Source organism: Hemiscyllium ocellatum, chromosome 19 (assembly GCF_020745735.1).
Source record: "Hemiscyllium ocellatum isolate sHemOce1 chromosome 19, sHemOce1.pat.X.cur, whole genome shotgun sequence".
NCBI lineage: Eukaryota > Metazoa > Chordata > Chondrichthyes > Orectolobiformes > Hemiscylliidae > Hemiscyllium > Hemiscyllium ocellatum.
The window spans coordinates 20,944,924-20,963,965 of record NC_083419.1 but is presented as its reverse complement, the minus strand read 5'-3'; the positions used below and the strand labels follow the sequence as shown (position 1 = coordinate 20,963,965).

The 19,042-nt window shown below is 38.7% G+C and overlaps 1 protein-coding gene across 1 annotated transcript in view; it reads right to left on the bottom strand.

Moving 5' to 3' along the window:
• The window catches only part of LOC132824657 (leucine-rich repeat-containing G-protein coupled receptor 5-like), a 159,466-nt gene that overhangs the window by 28,169 nt on the left and 112,255 nt on the right, over positions 1 to 19,042 (bottom strand). Inside the window, exons 5-13 of the mRNA XM_060839292.1 lie at positions 15,356 to 15,571; positions 10,235 to 10,306; positions 6,091 to 6,159; positions 4,354 to 4,425; positions 3,943 to 4,014; positions 3,771 to 3,839; positions 3,582 to 3,653; positions 1,607 to 1,672; positions 1,102 to 1,173 (exon numbers count right to left, since the gene is read on the bottom strand). Coding sequence (XP_060695275.1) covers positions 1,102 to 1,173; positions 1,607 to 1,672; positions 3,582 to 3,653; positions 3,771 to 3,839; positions 3,943 to 4,014; positions 4,354 to 4,425; positions 6,091 to 6,159; positions 10,235 to 10,306; positions 15,356 to 15,571 — 780 coding nt within the window. The remainder of the gene's footprint in view (positions 1 to 1,101; positions 1,174 to 1,606; positions 1,673 to 3,581; positions 3,654 to 3,770; positions 3,840 to 3,942; positions 4,015 to 4,353; positions 4,426 to 6,090; positions 6,160 to 10,234; positions 10,307 to 15,355; positions 15,572 to 19,042) is intronic.

The window sequence follows — 19,042 nt, the reverse complement described above, 5'->3', positions numbered from 1 at the left end:
AAAGTGGAGTCACAGGTAGATAGAATAGTGAAGAAGGCATTTGGTATGGGAGAATATTGAGTACAGGAGTTGGGAGGTCATGTTGCGGCTGTACAGACATTGGTTAGGCCACTGTTGGAATATTGCATGCAATTCTAGTCTCCTTCCTATCGGAAAGATGTTGTGAGGATTTGAGCTATAGGGAGAGGTTGACTAGGCTAGGGCTGTTTTCCCTGGAGCGCCAGAGGCTGAGGGGTGACCTTATAGAGGTTTATAAAATCATGAGGGGAATGGATAGGATAAATTTACAAAGTCTTTTCCCTGGCGTGGTGGAGTCCAGAACTGGAGGGCATAGGTTTAGGGTGAGAGGGAAAAGATATAAAAGAGACCTAAGGAGCAACTTTTTCACGCAGAGGGTGGTACATTTATGGAATGAGCTGCCAGAGGAAGTGGTGGAGGTTGGTACAATTGCAACATATAAAGGACATCTGGATGGGTATATGAATTGGAAGCATTTGGAGGGATAGGGGCCAGGTGCTGGCAGATAGAACTAGATTGGGTTGGGATATCTGATCGGCATGGACAAGCTGGACTGAAGGGTCTGTTTCTGTGCTGTAGATCTGTATGGCTGTATGACTCTAAGGAAGACATAGTATGTACATGGGATCAATCCTGTGGTTTACATCTGGTCAAGAAACTTGAGAAATGTATCTGTTCCTTCTCCCCATTACACTCCTTTCCCTCAAAGTCACTCTTTCCAGAGAAAATGTGATGATCCCAGCTGCCCTATTCAGCACCCTCAGATGCTGTTGGAGGTCCTGGCACAACTGTGCCAGCTGCTCATGCCCTCCCTCACCAATGCCACCTGCTATGCTGGAAGAAGCTTCACATTCCAGATTTATGAGTGAAATTTAAATGTGAGTTTCTGATCTTTTTGGGAAAATAAACACTGGCATTCAACCAGGTTTGGTTTTATTAATTGTAAGATTTAAGTTTACTCAAGATTTTAAGGTAACTAGTAAGTTGGCTATACTTATTTTCTCACTGATGTACTGTTACAATGTTTTTAATGGTACTGAAACAAATCCTGAAATACTGAACCAAAGGGTGTTGGATACTCACAGTGATCGTAGGGCAGTGAGCTGGCGGAAAGTATCGTGCTGAATTTCATAAATTTTGTTGTGATGCAGGTCACTGAAAATGGAAACAGACAAATGAAGTTTAACGATCAGGTCTCAATTGATGGACACTCCACATTTCTTGGCTTAGAATTTTAATAGATCAAAAAAAAATGTTGCCTGTTCATATTAGTGGATTTTTTAATCACATGAACCCTTGAATTATACTTGCCTACAAAAGTTAGAAATCACACAACACCAGGTTACTGTCCAACAGCTTTATTTGGAAGCACTAGCCTTCGGAGCACCGCTCCTTCACCAGATGGTTGACACCTGATGAAGGAGCGCTGCACGGAAAGCTAGTGGTTCCAATTAAACCTGTTGGACTATAACCTGGTGTTGTGTGATTTCTAACTTTGTACACCCCAGTCCAACACCATCATCTCCAAATCATGACTTGCCTCCAAGGCAGCGTAAAACATTTCTATTAGCAGAAGTCTTACACTTACAGCTTTTGAAGCTTCTGGCAACCAAAGAAACTCGGGAGTTCCTGGATCCAGTTGTAAGACAGATCTCTGTTAAACACAAAGCACAACTTCTTTGAAAAAGGAAAATAATACTTTTCATCAGCTGCTTTGCCTGTGATTTGTCGTCTGTAGCCAAGAAAAGGCTCTGGTGAGGGTTTCCCATTATTGCCACCCCAACTGTGTCGTTCCCTCAGCAAGCTGCAGCAACGTTCTTACTGGGGACTACTAGTGTAGAACTATCACTGGGCTGACAATCAGCCAAAAACATTAAAAGATTTTCATCCAAATATGAAAAAAAAATTACAAAACATTGTTTTACACTGACCAATTTAAAGCTTGGGACATGGAAAAGGATTTGATAAAACGGAATGGCAGCTAGGCAAATTCCGGGGCATTTAAAAGTCAACCAATTTGCTGTGGTCCCGGAGTCACATGTAGGTTAGATTCGGTGACAGATTTCCTTCCCGAAGGGATATTGGACTGATGAGTGGCAAATAACGTCCTCATAAGTCATTTAAACAAATGGTTTAGATGTGAGCTTAAGTTGTATAGTTAGTAAGTTTGTACATGATATAGATGATACCAAAATTGAAGGTGTAGTGGACAGTGAAAGTTACCTCAGATTACAACGGGATCTTGATCAGATGAGCCAATGGGCTGAGGGGTGGCAGATGGAGTTTAATTTAGATAAATGCGGGATATTGCATTTTGGGAAAGCAAATCCTAGCAAGATTTATACACTTAATGGTAAGGTCCTAGGGAGTTTTGCTGAACAAGAAGACCTTGGGGTGAAGCTTCATAGCTCCTTGAAAGTAGAGTCACAGGTAGATAAGATAGTGAAGAAGGTGTTTGGTATGCTTCCCTTTATTGGTCAGAGTATTGAGTACAGGAGTTGGGAGATCAAGTTGCAGCTATACAGGACATTGGTCGGGCCACTTTTGGAATATAGCTTGCAATTCTGGTCTCCTTCCTATCGGAAGGATGTCGTGAAACTTAAAGGGTTCAGAAAAGATTTACAAGGATGTTGAGAGGGTTGGAGGATTTGAGCAATTGGGAGAGGTTGAATAGGCTGGGGCTGTTTTCCCTGGAGCATCAGAGGCTGAGGAGTGACCTTATAGAGTTTTAAAACATTCTGAGGGGCATGGTTAGGATAAATAGACAAGGTCTTTTCCCTGAGGTGGGAGAGTCCAGACTTAGAGGGCATAGGTTTAGGGTGAGAGGGGAAGGATATAAAAGAGACTGAAGAGGCAACTTTTTCATGCAGAGGGTGATGCATATGTGGAAAGGGCTGCCTAAGGAAATGGTGGAGGTTCGTACAATTGCAACATTTAAAAGGCATCTGGGTGAGTATAAAACTAGGAAGGGTTTGGAGGGATATGGGACATCTGCTGGCAGGTGGGACTAGATTGGGTTGGGATATCTGGTTGGTATGGATGAGTTGGACTGAAGGTCTGTTTCTGTGCTGTACATCTTTATGACTTTAAATGCCAGGCAATGACCACTGGCAACAAGAGAGAATCTAACTATTGCCGCTTAGCATTCAGTGGCAGTACCATCACTGAATTACCCACTATCAACATCCTGGAGGATGCCTTTGACCAGAAACTGAACTGGATTTGTGATATAAATCTTGTGGCTATAAAAGCAGGTCAGAGGCTAAGGATTCTGCAGTAAGTAATTCATTTCCTGTCTCCCTAGTGCCTATCAAGAATCTTTGAGATACACATCAGGACTATGATGGAATATTGCACATTCAAGAAGCTTGACACCATCCAGGGCAATTAATTTTATTTGACACTGTTACCAGGCAAAACACTTGCTTACTTTCTCCAGGACAAAACTGGACAAAGAAAGAATGAGTTAATTTTGATAAAGAAATATTAAGTTATCTAACATTTAACTGGTATTCTTTTAAATCCAGGAATAATAGGCAATGGTTGATCAATTCATAACTTACAAAACTTGCAAATTTGGTAGCTGTTTGCAAACAGTGCTTGGAAGAGATGCAATTCGTGCTCCTGTTAGAGTCCTGAAAGATAAAGCTGTTACTCTCAGTAAATATAACGTATATCATCAACATTTCGTTTCCAAATATATTGTGGAATATCAATCAAATATGTTCAAAGTTTGGTTGTGGAAAACTTACAGGCTTTCTAAACTTATGGTGCCAGTAAGATCTGGAAATTCAGTTATTTCGGTTGCTCCATTAAGGGAGCTAGAAAGAGAAAAGGGATTAGTATTTAATAAAATAGTACAAATGTTTGGCCTATATACCTTTTACAAGATTTCAGTGATATGGGCACTTAATTTGTACTTACAGTATGCGTAACTCAGGCAGGTGTTGAAAAGCAGATTTTCCAACGAATTGGATGGGATTATCATAGAAATGGCTGCAAAGAAAAAGCATTTTAATCATACCCACACTTTCAAGACTGCAGCTTCAGAACAGTAATTGACTTGGAAGCTTGATGTTGCTAGCTTTTACTTCACTTTAATTAAGTTTTAATGAAGAGTTATATCAGACTTGAAATGTTAACTCTGTTTCTCTCTCCACAGATGTTTCTCTAGCTTTTTCTGTTTTAGTTTAGATTTCCAGCATCCGTTCTTTTGCTTTTATTTGAGTGAAAAGCTTGATTTTAAAAAGTGAACAAGAACAGAAATGAAACTCTAAACTCAACCCACCATCCTGTAAATTAGTATGTAAAATTAAATGTTGAAATAAAACTTACATTGTTAGGAGAGATGGATTGCCAACAAATGCATGTTCAGGGATTGACCGAATGTTGTTGCTATGAAAGCCCCTAGAACATAATTTATACCAAATGAACAATGGCTTGAGTTATACCAAATGAACAACAGTCTAGAGTTCCAAAATCTTCTATTACATCAACATAGTTTCAAAAGTTAATTGTTGTTCCTTACTATTTATGTTCACCTATGGACCTACTGGCACAGGATAACTATTTTAAGGTCACATTTCACTTGCTATATTTCAGAAATAGTTCGTTGTGTGAAGTTCTAAGAGATGTTCTCACATGAACTCATATAATAGGAATATTATACTCCAATTTATAGAAATTTTTTTCTTTTAACAGCAACAGTAACTTACTTTGCTGTGACAGCATTGCCTGAGGGAAAATTTACCAACGCAATGGTTGAACCAAGAATATGATAATAAGGGAGGTGGTCAAAGGAGCGGTTGTAAAGGTACATTTTTGAGACACAGTGGAAAGTAAGGAGAGTTGTATAAAGGAGATCAATTTGAATAGAAAGTCCCAGGATCGAAGAGCAAGATTTGTGAAGATTCTACTACTGATGGTGGGACAACGGGAATTTATGATAAGCAGGACTACAGGGGGACCAGAAACAGCTGTAGAGAGACATGCAAATGAAAACAAACTTTTAAGGTTGAAGTGTTGATGGCTAGAAAAGTAATAGTCATATAAGAAACCAGTAGAGACAAGGTACAATAACTTTCTGGATGGCTTGAGGTTTAGTCAGTGTGGAACTTGTGAGCCCAACAGGAGGATATCAACAATGTCACATTCAGCACTGAAAAGCATAGCTCTTTTTCCCACTTTGATTTTAAATATGCCGGCTGTAACATATTGGACAATGAAAAGCTTTGAAATCATTTTTCAAAATTTAAGAATGAATTCTCCTTTTTTATTCTCTTATCCATCAAATCTCCCAAGGACCTGCATCACCTGTAGACAAACTACCTCTACTAATACGACTTTGGATCAGTTGCCTGGAATCCTGCCAGATGAGTCTCTTGATGTTTTCATTCAGCCGATCTTCCTTTTTATGAAAGGAACCTGATCTTTGCTCAACATCTCCCCCAGCTTCTGTGCTCCTGCATGGTATTGCTTGTGCCAGCTGAAAACTCCCTCAACTTATCATTTTAATTTATAGTGAGCCCTACCTTGTAGATTTGTGTGGGCACCAGAGACCATGACCTGGAGTCAAAACCATGACCAATTTTCTTTTCTACAGACTGTTACAAATTTTGCAGTAACTTCCAAGTGACAGGCAGAGCGAAAAGGTTTTGGAATATAAAATACAACAAGTGCTCAAATTGCTGAAGTACTGGCTATTTCACAACAGAATCTTTAAATGCAGTGATGGTATCTCATTCAGTCATGTTTTCTTCTGACTTCCATTTCCTCTTCTAAGATCAGAATCAGTATTATCAGATTCCATGAATAGACCTAATTATTAGAGCTCATTAATATGTCAAAGAGCATTCCAACCCTGGCTGCAGAATTGGCATTCTTGTAATATCATAAAAATATGCAAAAGATTTGGCCCAAAGATTAATTGACAGTATCCAGTGACTTAACAATTTTACCCATAACAACACTGAACCCACCCTGAGGTGACACTGCCACTCCATTTTGACCGCTTTGATGATAAAACTGCTTCTACTTGTTCAATGTGAATCCTGACAGCATGGGGATACTTACAGCTCTTTAAGATTTGTTAGTGTCTTTATCGCAACAGGAAATTCATCCAGATTGTTGTAGTTCAAATCTCTGCATTAGGTAACAAATATGAGGAAATATAATGAGGTCATCTGCAATTGTGGCCAGAATGCATTTAGTTAAATTTCAAACCAATATTTGGCAACAGACTCTTTGCAAACTTCAGTTCACTTCCAGCTTTTAATATTCATGTAATGTCATAACAATAATCACACAAATCTTTAGCAGAATCAATGAATGTGCTTATATATATTTTTAAAAACTGAACTATCTTTTGAAAAACTCAGGGTTCCTTTGAAAGCTTGGTTCATTGAACAATTCTCACCTTTCCAAAGGTAAATCAAGTTATCATGTGCTAAAATCTATAGTATAAGTATATTGTGCTCTCTTGTAGGTGTTGTAAAACTATTTTGCTTTCATATACAAGAGTTTCAGTGCTGTAGGATTTTTTTTAAAAATCATTCATAGGATGTGTGCATTGCTGGATGGACCAACATTTATTGTATGGGCTACACTGTAGGGGAATCTAACCTAATATTTTACAGCCCGTGTGGTACAGAGACCTTCATAGTGTTGTTAGGTACAGCATTCCATGTGTTTGACCAAGCGGCAATGAAAAGGTGATGTATTTCTGAGTCAAAATGGTGTGTAACTTTCAGGAGAACTTGAAGGTTTCCAATGTACATGCTTCCCTTGCTGTCCAGGTTTGAAGGAGCTGTTATAGAGTCATAGAGATGATTATCACAGAAACAGACCCTTCAGTCCAACTTGTCCATGCTGCCATTATATCCTAAACAAATCTAGTCCACTTTGCCAGCATTTAGCCTGTATCCCTTTAAACCCCTTATATTCATATACCCATCCAGATGCCTTTTAAATGTTGTAATTGTGCCAACCTCCAATACTTCTTCATTCGATACACCAGCCTCTGCGTGAAAAAGTTTCCCCTTAGGTCCCTTTTAAATCTTTCCCCTCTCACCTTAAAACTATGGACTCTAGTTTTTGACTCCACTACCCAGAAAAAACGATCATGTCTGTTTACCCTATCCACGTCTCTCATGATTTTTCACCCCTCAGCTCCAGGGAAAACAGCCCCAGCCTATTCAGCCTCTCCCTATAGCTCAACCCTCCAACCCTGGCAACATCCTTGTAAATCTTTTCTGGATGCTTTCAACTTTCACAATATCATCTCTATAGCAGGGAGACCAGAATTGCACACAAAATTCCAAAAGTGGTCTAACCAATATCCTTCAGAGCCGCAATATGATCTCCCAATTTCTATACTCAATGCTCTGACCAATAAAGGAAAGTATACCAAATGCCTTCTTCACTACACTATTGACCTGCAACTCCACTTTCAAGGAGCTATGATCCTGCATTCCAAGGTCTCTGTTCAGCAACACTCCCCAGGTCCTTACCATCAAGTGTACAAGTCCTGCCCTGATTTGCCTTTCCAAAATACAGCACCTCACATTTATGTAAATAAAACTCTACCTGCCACTCCTCGGTCCATTGACCCATCTGATCAATATCCTACTGTACTCTGTTGAGGAAGTTTTAGCAATTTACCACAGTGCAATATGTGAATGGTGCACACTGTTGTCATTGTGCACTGGGAATTGAGTGAATGAACATTGGAAGGGGATGGGGCAGCAATCAAGTGGACTGCTTTGTGCTGGGCCCTTGAGTGTGGTTAGAGCTACACTCATCCAGACGAGTGTAGTGGATTTCATTGCACCTCTGACTTGTACCTTGTAAGTGGTGGACAAACTTTAGGGAGTCAGGACTGAGTTACTTACTGATAAATTCTCAGTTTCTGATGTGCTGTGTAGCCACTGTATTTATATGACTGGACTACTGTACTTCTGATCATTGGCAACCTTATAATGTAGATAGTGGGGGCTGGGTGGAGGCCATTCGTTCAGTAAGATGGATGCGAATGCTTTGTTCTGATATGCTGACTTCCCCAACATTGAGAATGGGGATCTTTGGAAATGTTCTCCCCCATATTAGTTAGTTACCATCATTCATACTTGGATGTTAGAGCATTGTTCTGATCTGTTGTGTTTCAGATCTCTTAGAGTTGAATGGAGTGTGTAGCTTCTGGTGTCTAGGAAGCATTTAGTCCTGAGTGAAGGTTTCACCAGGTCATTTAGCTCTTCACTTCTTGGTGTGCCTGGAGTTCACCCTGGCATGCTCCGTACACTTCCCATTGTACCAGGTTCATCCGTTATTCCTAGATGTCACACTGAGGGACATGCAGAGCCATAAGGTTACAGGTTGTGGCACAATACTGAAAATGCTGCAAATGGCTCACAGCATCCTATGGATGTACAATTGCACAGGCACCACCAATGGAGTTTACACTCTTCTGGCTATTGAAATCATTAACAAGCAACCATAAGTCACAATTGTTTACAGCCCACATCAGCAAGAGTCCTTCAAGAAAACCTGATTTCCATTCAAAAGCTGCCATTAGCCTGCTACGAACGGGCAGGAGGGAAGGTTCCCTTTGTTCCAGGCCATGAGCTGAATTGTTCCAATTCTGTTGGGGGTGGACTTGATGGCAGGACCAGAGAAATTCAGATATGTTGGTGTAGGCAGTGTACTGACATGGTGCTGTCTCCAGTCAATCTCACCGGAAATGGTTCATCGCTTGCAAAAGTGACCCAAATGCAGCAACAGGGTATCCAGTTTGAGTACATAATGGGATAAGAAGTTTGGAAGATTAAGATTTGGCCCTCGACAAACTTGGACAGTGATGTGTAGAAATTGGCTGGAGGCCACTTAAGTGAGACTATAAGACCATAAGATACAAGAGCAGAAAATAGGCTATTCGGCCCATCGAGTCTGCTCCACCATTCATGACTGATAGCTTTCAACCCTATTGTCCCGCTTTGTCCCTGTAATCTTTGATCCCCTTGAAGGAATCTAGAAGACCTCCTATTCTAACACCACCATCCCACCACAGCAACAACAATTAGCTGTGGTTTTCCTCTATGGGGACAGTTTTACCATTTAAAAGAAATTCTATCCACCTCAACTGGTGTGTCAAGATGAAAGTGGCCACCTTTACCATTGGAACTGCTTTCTTTCAATGCTTGCAGGCGGACTTGGACGGGGCAAAGAGTTTGCCTCCAGCAATATCTCCCAACTGGGAATGCTGCCTGCAAAATGTGGGTTGAGGATCCAGAAGTGGTCTCATCCCTCAATTACTTATAAAGGAGAAAACTCTCTCACACATTAGCAAATGCAGCACTTGGTGATTGGTCTATGTTGCTTTTGCATTTCTGTTCCCACTAATATAAAACTGAATTAATTTTCTTGGCAAGCTCACACATTCACAGCCAGAGATATCCTTCTGATTGGAATCTTTCATACAAAATACTGCACAGGCCTGTTATTATACAAGTAGTGTTAAGGGTCACAGATGATTGTGTCAACTGTTCTGTTTGGCTCTTTGATATTTTGCTTCACAAATGTGCTGAAAGAAGTCTTTATTTGGTTTTTAATTAAGTTTATGGTTTGGTTTCAGAATCAAACAATGAAACCAGGACAGGAAAAAAACTGAAGTGTCTGCTCTCCATGGGTTGCTTAAACATCTACACTATTTAAGATCAAACTGAGGTAGCAATTAACTTGTACTGCAATAGTTGGCAAACATTTTCATGTTTATTTATCTAATAGTAGATGACTTATTAAACACCATAAATAGATTATTTTTGCAATATCATTAAATACCTACAAGTGACACAACAGTCTTTTATCTGATGGGGGAGCAGCGGTCCGAACGCTTGTGATTTCAAATAAACTTGTTGGACCATAACCTGGTGTCCTGTGGCTTCCGACCTTGCCAATCTCAATCCAACATTGGCGCCTCCACATATATAACTGTGCATAAGTGTTTATATCATATGGGCTCCTGAAATTTTTGTTATTCACGGAGAATATTGTAAGTTTTCAACTGAAGAGACAGAATAATAAGAAGTACGTTGGTGATTGTGTTTCACTTTAAAGATTTTGTTAATTCCTCAGTTACCTTTGAGTGTTTTTTTTCTGAATTTCTGTTTTTACATATTGAAACATTCAAAAAAAGGGAAACAAATAAAACAAGATGCCAACTTACAAAGTTTCTAGGCTGTGGAGACCATCAAAACATCTCTTTCCCAGGGAGTGGATTTGATTGTTATGGAGATGCCTGCAGGGTATCATTAATGGCACAGTCAGGAAAAGAACGTGCACATGACAAGCTTAAACAAACTTTAGGTTGAAATTCTTCAGCCATTCCACATATTTATTCGATTCAGGTTACACCAATACTTTAAATATTTGTTGCTAATAGCAGTGTACATATGTTCAAAATTGAAAATGATGTCAGATTTATGTTAAACCATCACTCATTGGCAAATAAAAATTCAATTTGTGTACATAACCCCCTGAAGTTTACACAATTGTTCAAATTGTGTTCAGACACTCTGGTGTTAAATTACCAATTTGATAAATGTGAGTAGTTCTTATTCCCTTTGAAACATGATAAGAAAAAAAGCCTCACATCATTTCAGAGCCTCAGTTAAATCAGATGTCAAAAGGATGTGAGTTTTTACTCCAAACAAGGGTTAGGCTACTGATGTCTTTAAACTTGAAGTTTTCAACTGTATGAGAAAGTTTAGCATTTCTCTCCTCGTTACAAATCCTGATGGACCCTATTCTGTATACACAGCTTTGTCTTTTCATGTTTCAGAGCTTCAGCATTTGGATTTGATATTCTGGATTATTTACAGCATTGCAAATCAATAATCATTTGGAATGGGCAGTTGAAAGGATTGTTATTAGAAAGTTGCAAAACCTTCTATGACAGATACTGTGACAGATACTGTGACAGATACTGTGACAGATACTGTGAATACAGATGCAGCATCGAATTTGAAAAGTATATCTCCCCAACTGCAATCAATGTGAATACTAAAGCATTGATTCACTTTAACAGAAAATTTGAAGACAATGTGAAGAATGGGCAATCCAAGTTCATTTTTCAACTCTTCTAGAAAACATCATTAGACTGCCACAGTTCAAGAAGGCAGCTCACCCCCACCTCCTCAAGATCAATTAGGGATGGACAATAAATGCCGGCCTAGTTAGCAATGTTCACATTCTGTGGAAGACATTTTTTTTTTACAAATTTTTTAATCTTTGATGCTACCAGGTTCCCTGTTAGAATATGCCAAATATTTTCCATCCTTTCAGTAAGGATGGAAAATATTTATAACTTGTGTTAAAATTATTTTTTAGTAATTTTAATGCATGTTCTTTATTGTTAACTATCAGACTTACTTTTAAGTGGTATTTTAGCCAATTTGTAATGCTTCTGCAATTGAAATCCAAACTTTCTAGCACCTTCTGATTCTGCTCCCCTGAGAGATGTACCTTTTTGAATAAAGACACATTTTCCAGTTCCTCCCTTCAACAGATTTTCTTCACAATATCCCTAAGATCACAAGGCTAACAGACAATACCAACCACCGCTGCAATATCGGAGATAAATAGCTCTTACCACATTTTGAATGACTTTGATAGCATAGTCCTTTTCAATTCCTACATGTTATTTCGATGAAGCTGTTCATGCAATTACTTGGCAATATTATCCAGTTGAATTGGTAAATTAGCACTCAAATCTGTTTCTAAATGACAATGTTTGATGTGATATGTAGGAGTGGTACCATTTGCTCTTGTTCTCCTCTGAAGATAATCAAGTCACCTTTGATTAATACTTTCGCTTTCTACATGACTAAATGTATGAGCTTGCTTTGAGAAGGACTTGCTTGTATGCTCCATGACATGACAGACTGAAGCAAATAAAACCTACTGTAGCTGAAGTCTGATCTACCAATGGAATGTACACTCTCAGGTAATGGTTCCCAGGATTTTAAGATGCACTATTAATAATACCTTTGTTCACTGAATGTGTCGCTGTGGGATTTTATGCCACAACTGGTTTATAATGTCACAATTCAAAGAATCTTGCTAAACAATAGTTGGGACTTGGGTGAATAATGGTCAGACAAAACTTTATATTGGAGGAGTTATGGGCAAATTCATGCCCATAATATTGTTTGTGTTGTTAACAATACTCAAACTGACATTGAATTCTAACAGTGCTGGCAACCCTCTCATCTCTTGTCTGTGTTTATGTGCCAGTAAGGCATGGGGCATCGCAGTACAGTCCAGAACATGGTTTTGATTTGAGGGCTGTGGCCAAAACCATTAATTTTTGAATCACATGACAAACAAAACCAATTGCTCCATTGAATGAATTTGATCTGATACTTGATCTTCTCTGGAGTTTTGTTGTTACAATCCACAGACTTTTAAATGCAATTCTAATCTATTTTGTGTTTCAAATTTGTCACAGTTCATTGGGAGATCCGTTTCAAGGCAGTGTCTCATTTGGAGTGGGTGAAATGCTTGGCTTTTCAACAAGCAAATGAATGACTTTGTGAAAATGTAGAAAATTAATTGTCAATACTGAATGAACGGACTGTTTTTAAAAACACATTGGAAGATCATCAAGTTAGAACAAGGACAAGATTCTTTATACAGAGCCAGTGTTTCTGTAGGATGTGCAGTGTATTATACAGAAATGTCATGGGTTTTTCAGTTTTGTTAACAATTTAATGGAGAATAGCTTTTTTGTAGTTTAATGCATTAGTTGTCTACTGATAATGTTTAGTTGCTGACAGTGTGGTGCTGGAAAAGCACAGCAGGTCAGGCAGCATCTGAGGAGCAGGAAAATTGACATTTCAGGCAAAAGTCCTTTGTCAGGAATTTCAATTCATTTGTTAGAGTAAAAGCCTTAAAATGTGAGATCTTGCTATGCAATCCATTGCATCAGTCATTTGTATTATTAAGAGTCATCAGTCTCTATGCGTTTTGAGTCAATAAGAATAATGAGAATCTTCATCAATAATATTTCAGTAAAATTCATTGCCTGCAGATTGTAAAAGCTAAAGAATATGGAAACTTAAGAGTGTTGTTACTGCAATGCAAACAGAGGAAAGGAATAAGCCATTAGCTTCTCAATCCTGTGTGTCATTCAGCTACATTATGGCTAAGTCTATCTCAATTCGATTTCCTCCAAATCCCTTGACATTCTTATATATCAAACATCTGTCAATGTTAATGTTGAACATTTTAATTGACTGGGCACCTCTCGCCTTTTAAAGGCAGAAATTCAAGATTACCACCATCCTTTGTGTGAAATAATGATATAACTCCTCACTGTTAGTTGAAGTTTCTGTTCCGTTGAGAATCTGTGTTGTAATACCTACAATACCTTTCCTGATGTGCAGTCACTAAAACTGAAGGCAAGCACTCCAGAGAAGATCGAGTATCAGATCAAATTCATTCAATGGACAAATGGTTTTGCTTGTCATGTGATTCAAAAATTAATGGTTTTGGCCACAGCCCTCAAATCAAAACCATGTTCTGGACTGTACTGCGATGCCCATGCCTTACTGGCACATAAACACAGACAAGAGATGAGAGGGTTGCCAGCACTGTTAGAATTCAATGCCAGTTTGGGTCATGTTCTTCAGGAGAGGTAACAACACAAACAATATTATGGGCACGAATTTGCAGATACTCCTCCAATATAAAGTTTTTGTCTGACCATTATTCACCCAAGTCCCAACTATTGTTTAGCAAGATTCTTTGAATTGTGACATTATAAACCAGTTGTGGCATAAAATCCCACAGTGACACATTCAGTGAACAAAGGTATTATTAATAGTGCATCTTAAAATCCTGGGAACCATTCCCTGAGAGTGTACATTCCATTGGTAGACCAGACTTCAGCTATGGTAGGTTTTAACTTCTAGAAATCACGGGAAAAATGTTGGTTATATTTTTCATTGAGATGAAAGTTTCCCCTTTAAACATGGTTTAAAAGATCAAGAAACTGTTTAGTCAAAACAGTCATCAACGACCTCAGCTGCTACTGATTAAGAAAGCGACTTCAGGTGATTGGATCACCCTATTAGTGGGCAGAATGATGTTTAGTTTTGTGATGCTAAACTTGTAAAGGAAAAACATTCCAGGGATTACTCAGATATTTTCCAGTACACAAGAATGTGGTAATGATCTGTATTTAGATTTATTAAGTTTTTGTATGTATCAAACTGTACTCAAACATTGCACTCAGACATCCTTATTCAGAGATAGGCATGTAGATTTGGTTGCAAGTTATCAGACATCATCTTCCAGGGATGTCTTCTCACTGCTGGAAAACATCCTAGCGCAGGGATGTTGGAAACAGTTATGGCACAGTATCCCCCATTCCCTCAGTCCTCTCACAGCCCCATATTTGTGGAGGAGAAGGGGGATTTCAGCCCATTGTTTCAGAATGATATTACATAGAAGTTAGATATGTCAAACTCAATTTTGATTATGTCACTTCCTGATTACCCATAATCAAAACTTTCAGTAACATCACCTAGTTGTCTCGCGACATTTTATACTTTAATTGTAAGGAATTTGAGCTTTTTTTCAGTCATTCATGCAATGTGGGCATTGCTGGCTGGGCCAGCATTTATTGCTCATCCCTAATTGCCCTTGAATAGATGGTGGTGAGGTCCTTATCAAATTGCTGCTCTCCATTTGGCTTAAGTAATGTTAGCGAGAGTACCAGACTTTAACCCAGTGACATTGAAGAAACGGCAATATATTTCCAAGTCAGAATAGTGAGTGGCTTGAAGGGGAGTTCTGATGGTGACATTCTCATGTATCTGCTGTTCTTGATCTTCTAGATAGTATTGGTCATGAAATTGGGAGATGCTGTCCAAACAATTGACCTCAATGTATAACTGTCCCTAGTATTACTTGAGTAGTAATTTTGTACATGGTTAAATAAAAAGAGCCCGAAGTTAAATGGCAACATCCAATATTATTTTAGTAGGCAATTGTTTGCAAGATCATAATATAATTCTGTGAATAATTTGAAACAGACTAAAAGTATTTTGATTTGTAATCAATGTTGGACAAAACCTCTGCATAGTACAATAGTTTTGGCATCCTAAAGTGAACTCAACCCACTGCTCTCATCTGAGCTGTTTAGATTGGCCACAGGACAGGTCAAATGATTTCTGCGTTTCACGGTACACTTAGCACCACTATTACTTATTTATTTGAAGATTGTACCATATCCATACAGAAATATCTTTACAGCAATGAGAACAAAAGCAACATTACTTACAGAACAACCAAACTGGAAAGATTCTGAAATGCATAGTCTGGGATATGAGGAATTCTATTCAGGGCCAAGGTCATGGCTTGTAGACAAGGTAAACTGCTCAGAGCTTTGACTGGAATATCTGTCAGGGCGTTGTCATCTAGCCAGAGATGTCTAAGTGAGACCAACCCTTTGAAGCAGTTTGATGGCACAACAGAGATATGGTTGGCATCCAGTCTCCTAGGAAATAAAAAAAAGATGAGTTGAGATTTATTTTTTAAAGGTTATGGAATTGTGTCAAATAAACTCTCGGGCATTTTGTCAATGTTTTGTGAATGCACTATCAGATTTTAACAGAACATAACAACCTTTTCTTTGAACAGTTCTATTTTACCATTTATACAGTCTGCATGGTAATGGACACTGTTTACATAAACACTTTTAAAGTAATTTATAAGAGACTGTCAAACACAGATTGGGATATAAACATCAACCCAAGCACAACCTTTATCAGAACATCCTTAATTTCAAATATATCACACTGAATTATTTTCTCGATGTGTGTATGACATACACTAAGCTGACATTGTATAACATTCAATATTTATTGCATGCACTTTATTCCTTCCAGCAGCACACACAGATTAGCCTGTGTATACAGTCCAAAAATCTCTATGCTTAAATCGTAAAAAATTTTGATCATGTTGATTTTAATAATTCCACTAGTTATAAGCATTAGTTGGACTGCCTGTCCTTCAAATATCAATAAAATATCATACCCTGGTATCTTGAAAAGGAAAGTTAACACTTGCAGGATAATTGTGACAGACGTAATTCATGATTTGCAGGAAAACAGGTGCAAACAAAATTGCTTATTGTTTTTGTTTGGTTTTGGTTAGATTTAACATTCTCTTACTGTGATTTTATGAGCCATATGTGTCTTAGTGCTCATTTCAAAATTAATATCAAGCTATCTCAGCCTTACATAGTCTCAAAGGTGAAGGATTCTGAAGTAGAGAAGTAGGCAAGTCCAAAGAAACACAACCCTCTAAGAGAGGAAATTTTCCTCATCTCAGTCCTAAATGGTCAACCCCCTATCCCAAGACTAAGCCTAGGGTTCTCAGTTTCCCAGCTAGGGGAAACAACCTCTCAGTCTCTACCCTGTCAATCCCCCTTCAACATAGGAAAAAACCCTCTCCCCAAGAACCAATTTAGTGAACTTTCACTATACTGCCTCCAATGCAAGTATATCCTTCTTCAAGTATGGAGAACAAAACTGTGCATTTAGAATTATTATGTTTTGTATGTTACATTAAAAAAGTGAGAATGATTGATTTTGTTCTCTTTTTGCAGATGTGAATGAGGAACAGAAGGAGGCCATTCGACCTAGAGTATGCTCTGCTATTCAATAAAATCACAGCTGACCTGTTTGAATTTTGCAGTCCACAATCCCAATAACTTTGATAACCTTAGATGCCCTTGCCTTAATAGAATCTACCTAATTTTGCTTTAAAAATATTCAATGAACTCTAACTCCACTTTCTCCTGAGATAGAGAGGTCAGATCTCCAGTATCTGCAGTATTTTGATTTTATCTCATTTTCCTTTTCCTATTTAACTTGCTCTGCTCCTTTTTAGTAACTTTAACACTGAAATAACTCCACGGAAGCTGATATCCCATCATCAAGTCAATCTTCATTTACAACTGCACTCTACATGGACTCTGACCAGCTACCAGCGAGCCAGTCCCTAGACTGAGGAGACTGTCTGATACTCCTGCTTATATCTGTCAGCCAGGGCTCCCTGATTGACTCAGATTAACAGCCCCAATCAGGGATCTTGTACTCAACAAGATCCACTTGACTAACGTCATTCCAATCACTATAAACACACTCTAATTTCGTGTTAGTTCAGACACTGTGTCATTTGATTTAAGATGATTTGCTGAATTTATGCTTCTGTGTTAGGAATGCAAATTCAGAAATATTCCTGAAATTGCTAACTCAGATTGGGAAAACGTGTCCTGGATGTTTTAATGTTTACTCCTGGGAGGCATGTAACTATTCAAAGGAGTTGGGTCCTCTTCCCCTGGCAAAAATTCACAAGAACTGCCAAAAGCATGTTAAGGCTCTGTGAAAGGCTCATCTTAATGATCTGTGTGTCACAGCTGTAAAAACTAACAATGAGGTAAACATTCTCTCGCTCTCACTGCTCAGACTCCTCAGACACTACACTAGCCCCATGCCACCTAATGTGCCAACCAAACTTCCATAACCTCACTTAGCCTCCATGCCAACCTATACCCATATCTCATTGCCCTTTATAGTCCTTATGGCAACTTAGTGCCTTTACTCATATATCCTCAATGCTAGGTTACCCAGTATCCATCATAGGTAGATCTCAGATAGAGATAAAACAAAATAAAGTCCTGAGAGTCATAGCATTCATAGAGTCATATAGCATGGAAATAAGTCCAACTCATCCACGCCGACCAGGCATCCCAATCTGATCTACCCCCCATCTGTCAGTATTTGCCTCATATCCCTCTAAATCCTTCCTAATCATATACTCATCCAGATTCCTTTTAAATATTGTAATTGTACCAGCCTCCACCACTTCCTCTGGTAATTCTTCCATACATGCATCACCCACCTGCGTGAAAAGGTTACCCCTTAGGTCCTTTTTAAATCTTTCCCCTCTCACCTTTAACCTATGCCCTGTAAGTTTGGACTCCCCCTCCCTAGGAAAAAGACCTTGGCTGTTCACCCTATCCGTGCACCTCATGGTTTTATAAACCTCTATAAAAGTTCACCCCTAAACAAATCAAAATGTGTAAATCCCTTCAAGTAGTCAATCCCTCATTAAATTACCTCTTGAATTTAGAAACCCACATCAAACATCTGGGAAACTCATTCAAACTGTGAAATGACTGTACAACTCTCCCCCACCACCTCCGTCCCCGCCATCGCCACCACCACCACTACCGCACACCTCCCCCCCACCCCCAACTTCCAGAGTCCAGTGGTAGTGGTAAGTTGTTATTCCTACAATGTTAAAGCTGAATGAATGAAGTACATGAATGAATGTACAAATGAAGTTTTGTCAATATGGGTTAGCTTTTAAGAAAAAAGATTAAAGAGCTTGGGAATTTAAATGCCTCGGCAGCTTGATGGTTCCAATACAACCACTTCTTCCACACATTCATGTCTGCTTTAAACAATCTCAATGGGTGTTAGATGTTGAACAGAGGGTTTCCTGAACCAAAAGGCTCCCTTACTGCCTCCAAATGACTGTGGCAGCTCAAGATGGCTGAAGCCTGTAACTTTGAGAAAGAATTTTCTGATTAAAACATTTCAAAGGATTTTACTGCTTGCAAATTATACAATAAATCAAACTAAATTAAAAATGAAAATAGACAAGTATTTTTAAAACATTTTAATACACCATTTGGCTCTGTCAGAAAGAATTTAACAAGGACAAATGCAAAATGATCTTCATCAAAAGCCATAAAACTTTACACATTCTCCTGATATGAATTGGATCTGGCTAAAAGCAGCTGGTCAAACTACAAAAGATGCCTGCTCCACCATTACCACCACCTTCCCCCACACAAAAAAAAGTGTGTTGTATTCAGCAGCAGGACTTCATTATTGGGGCTTCAGCACCATTTTGGTTACATCGAAGATCCTTTCCAGCCATGCAAAATTTCAGG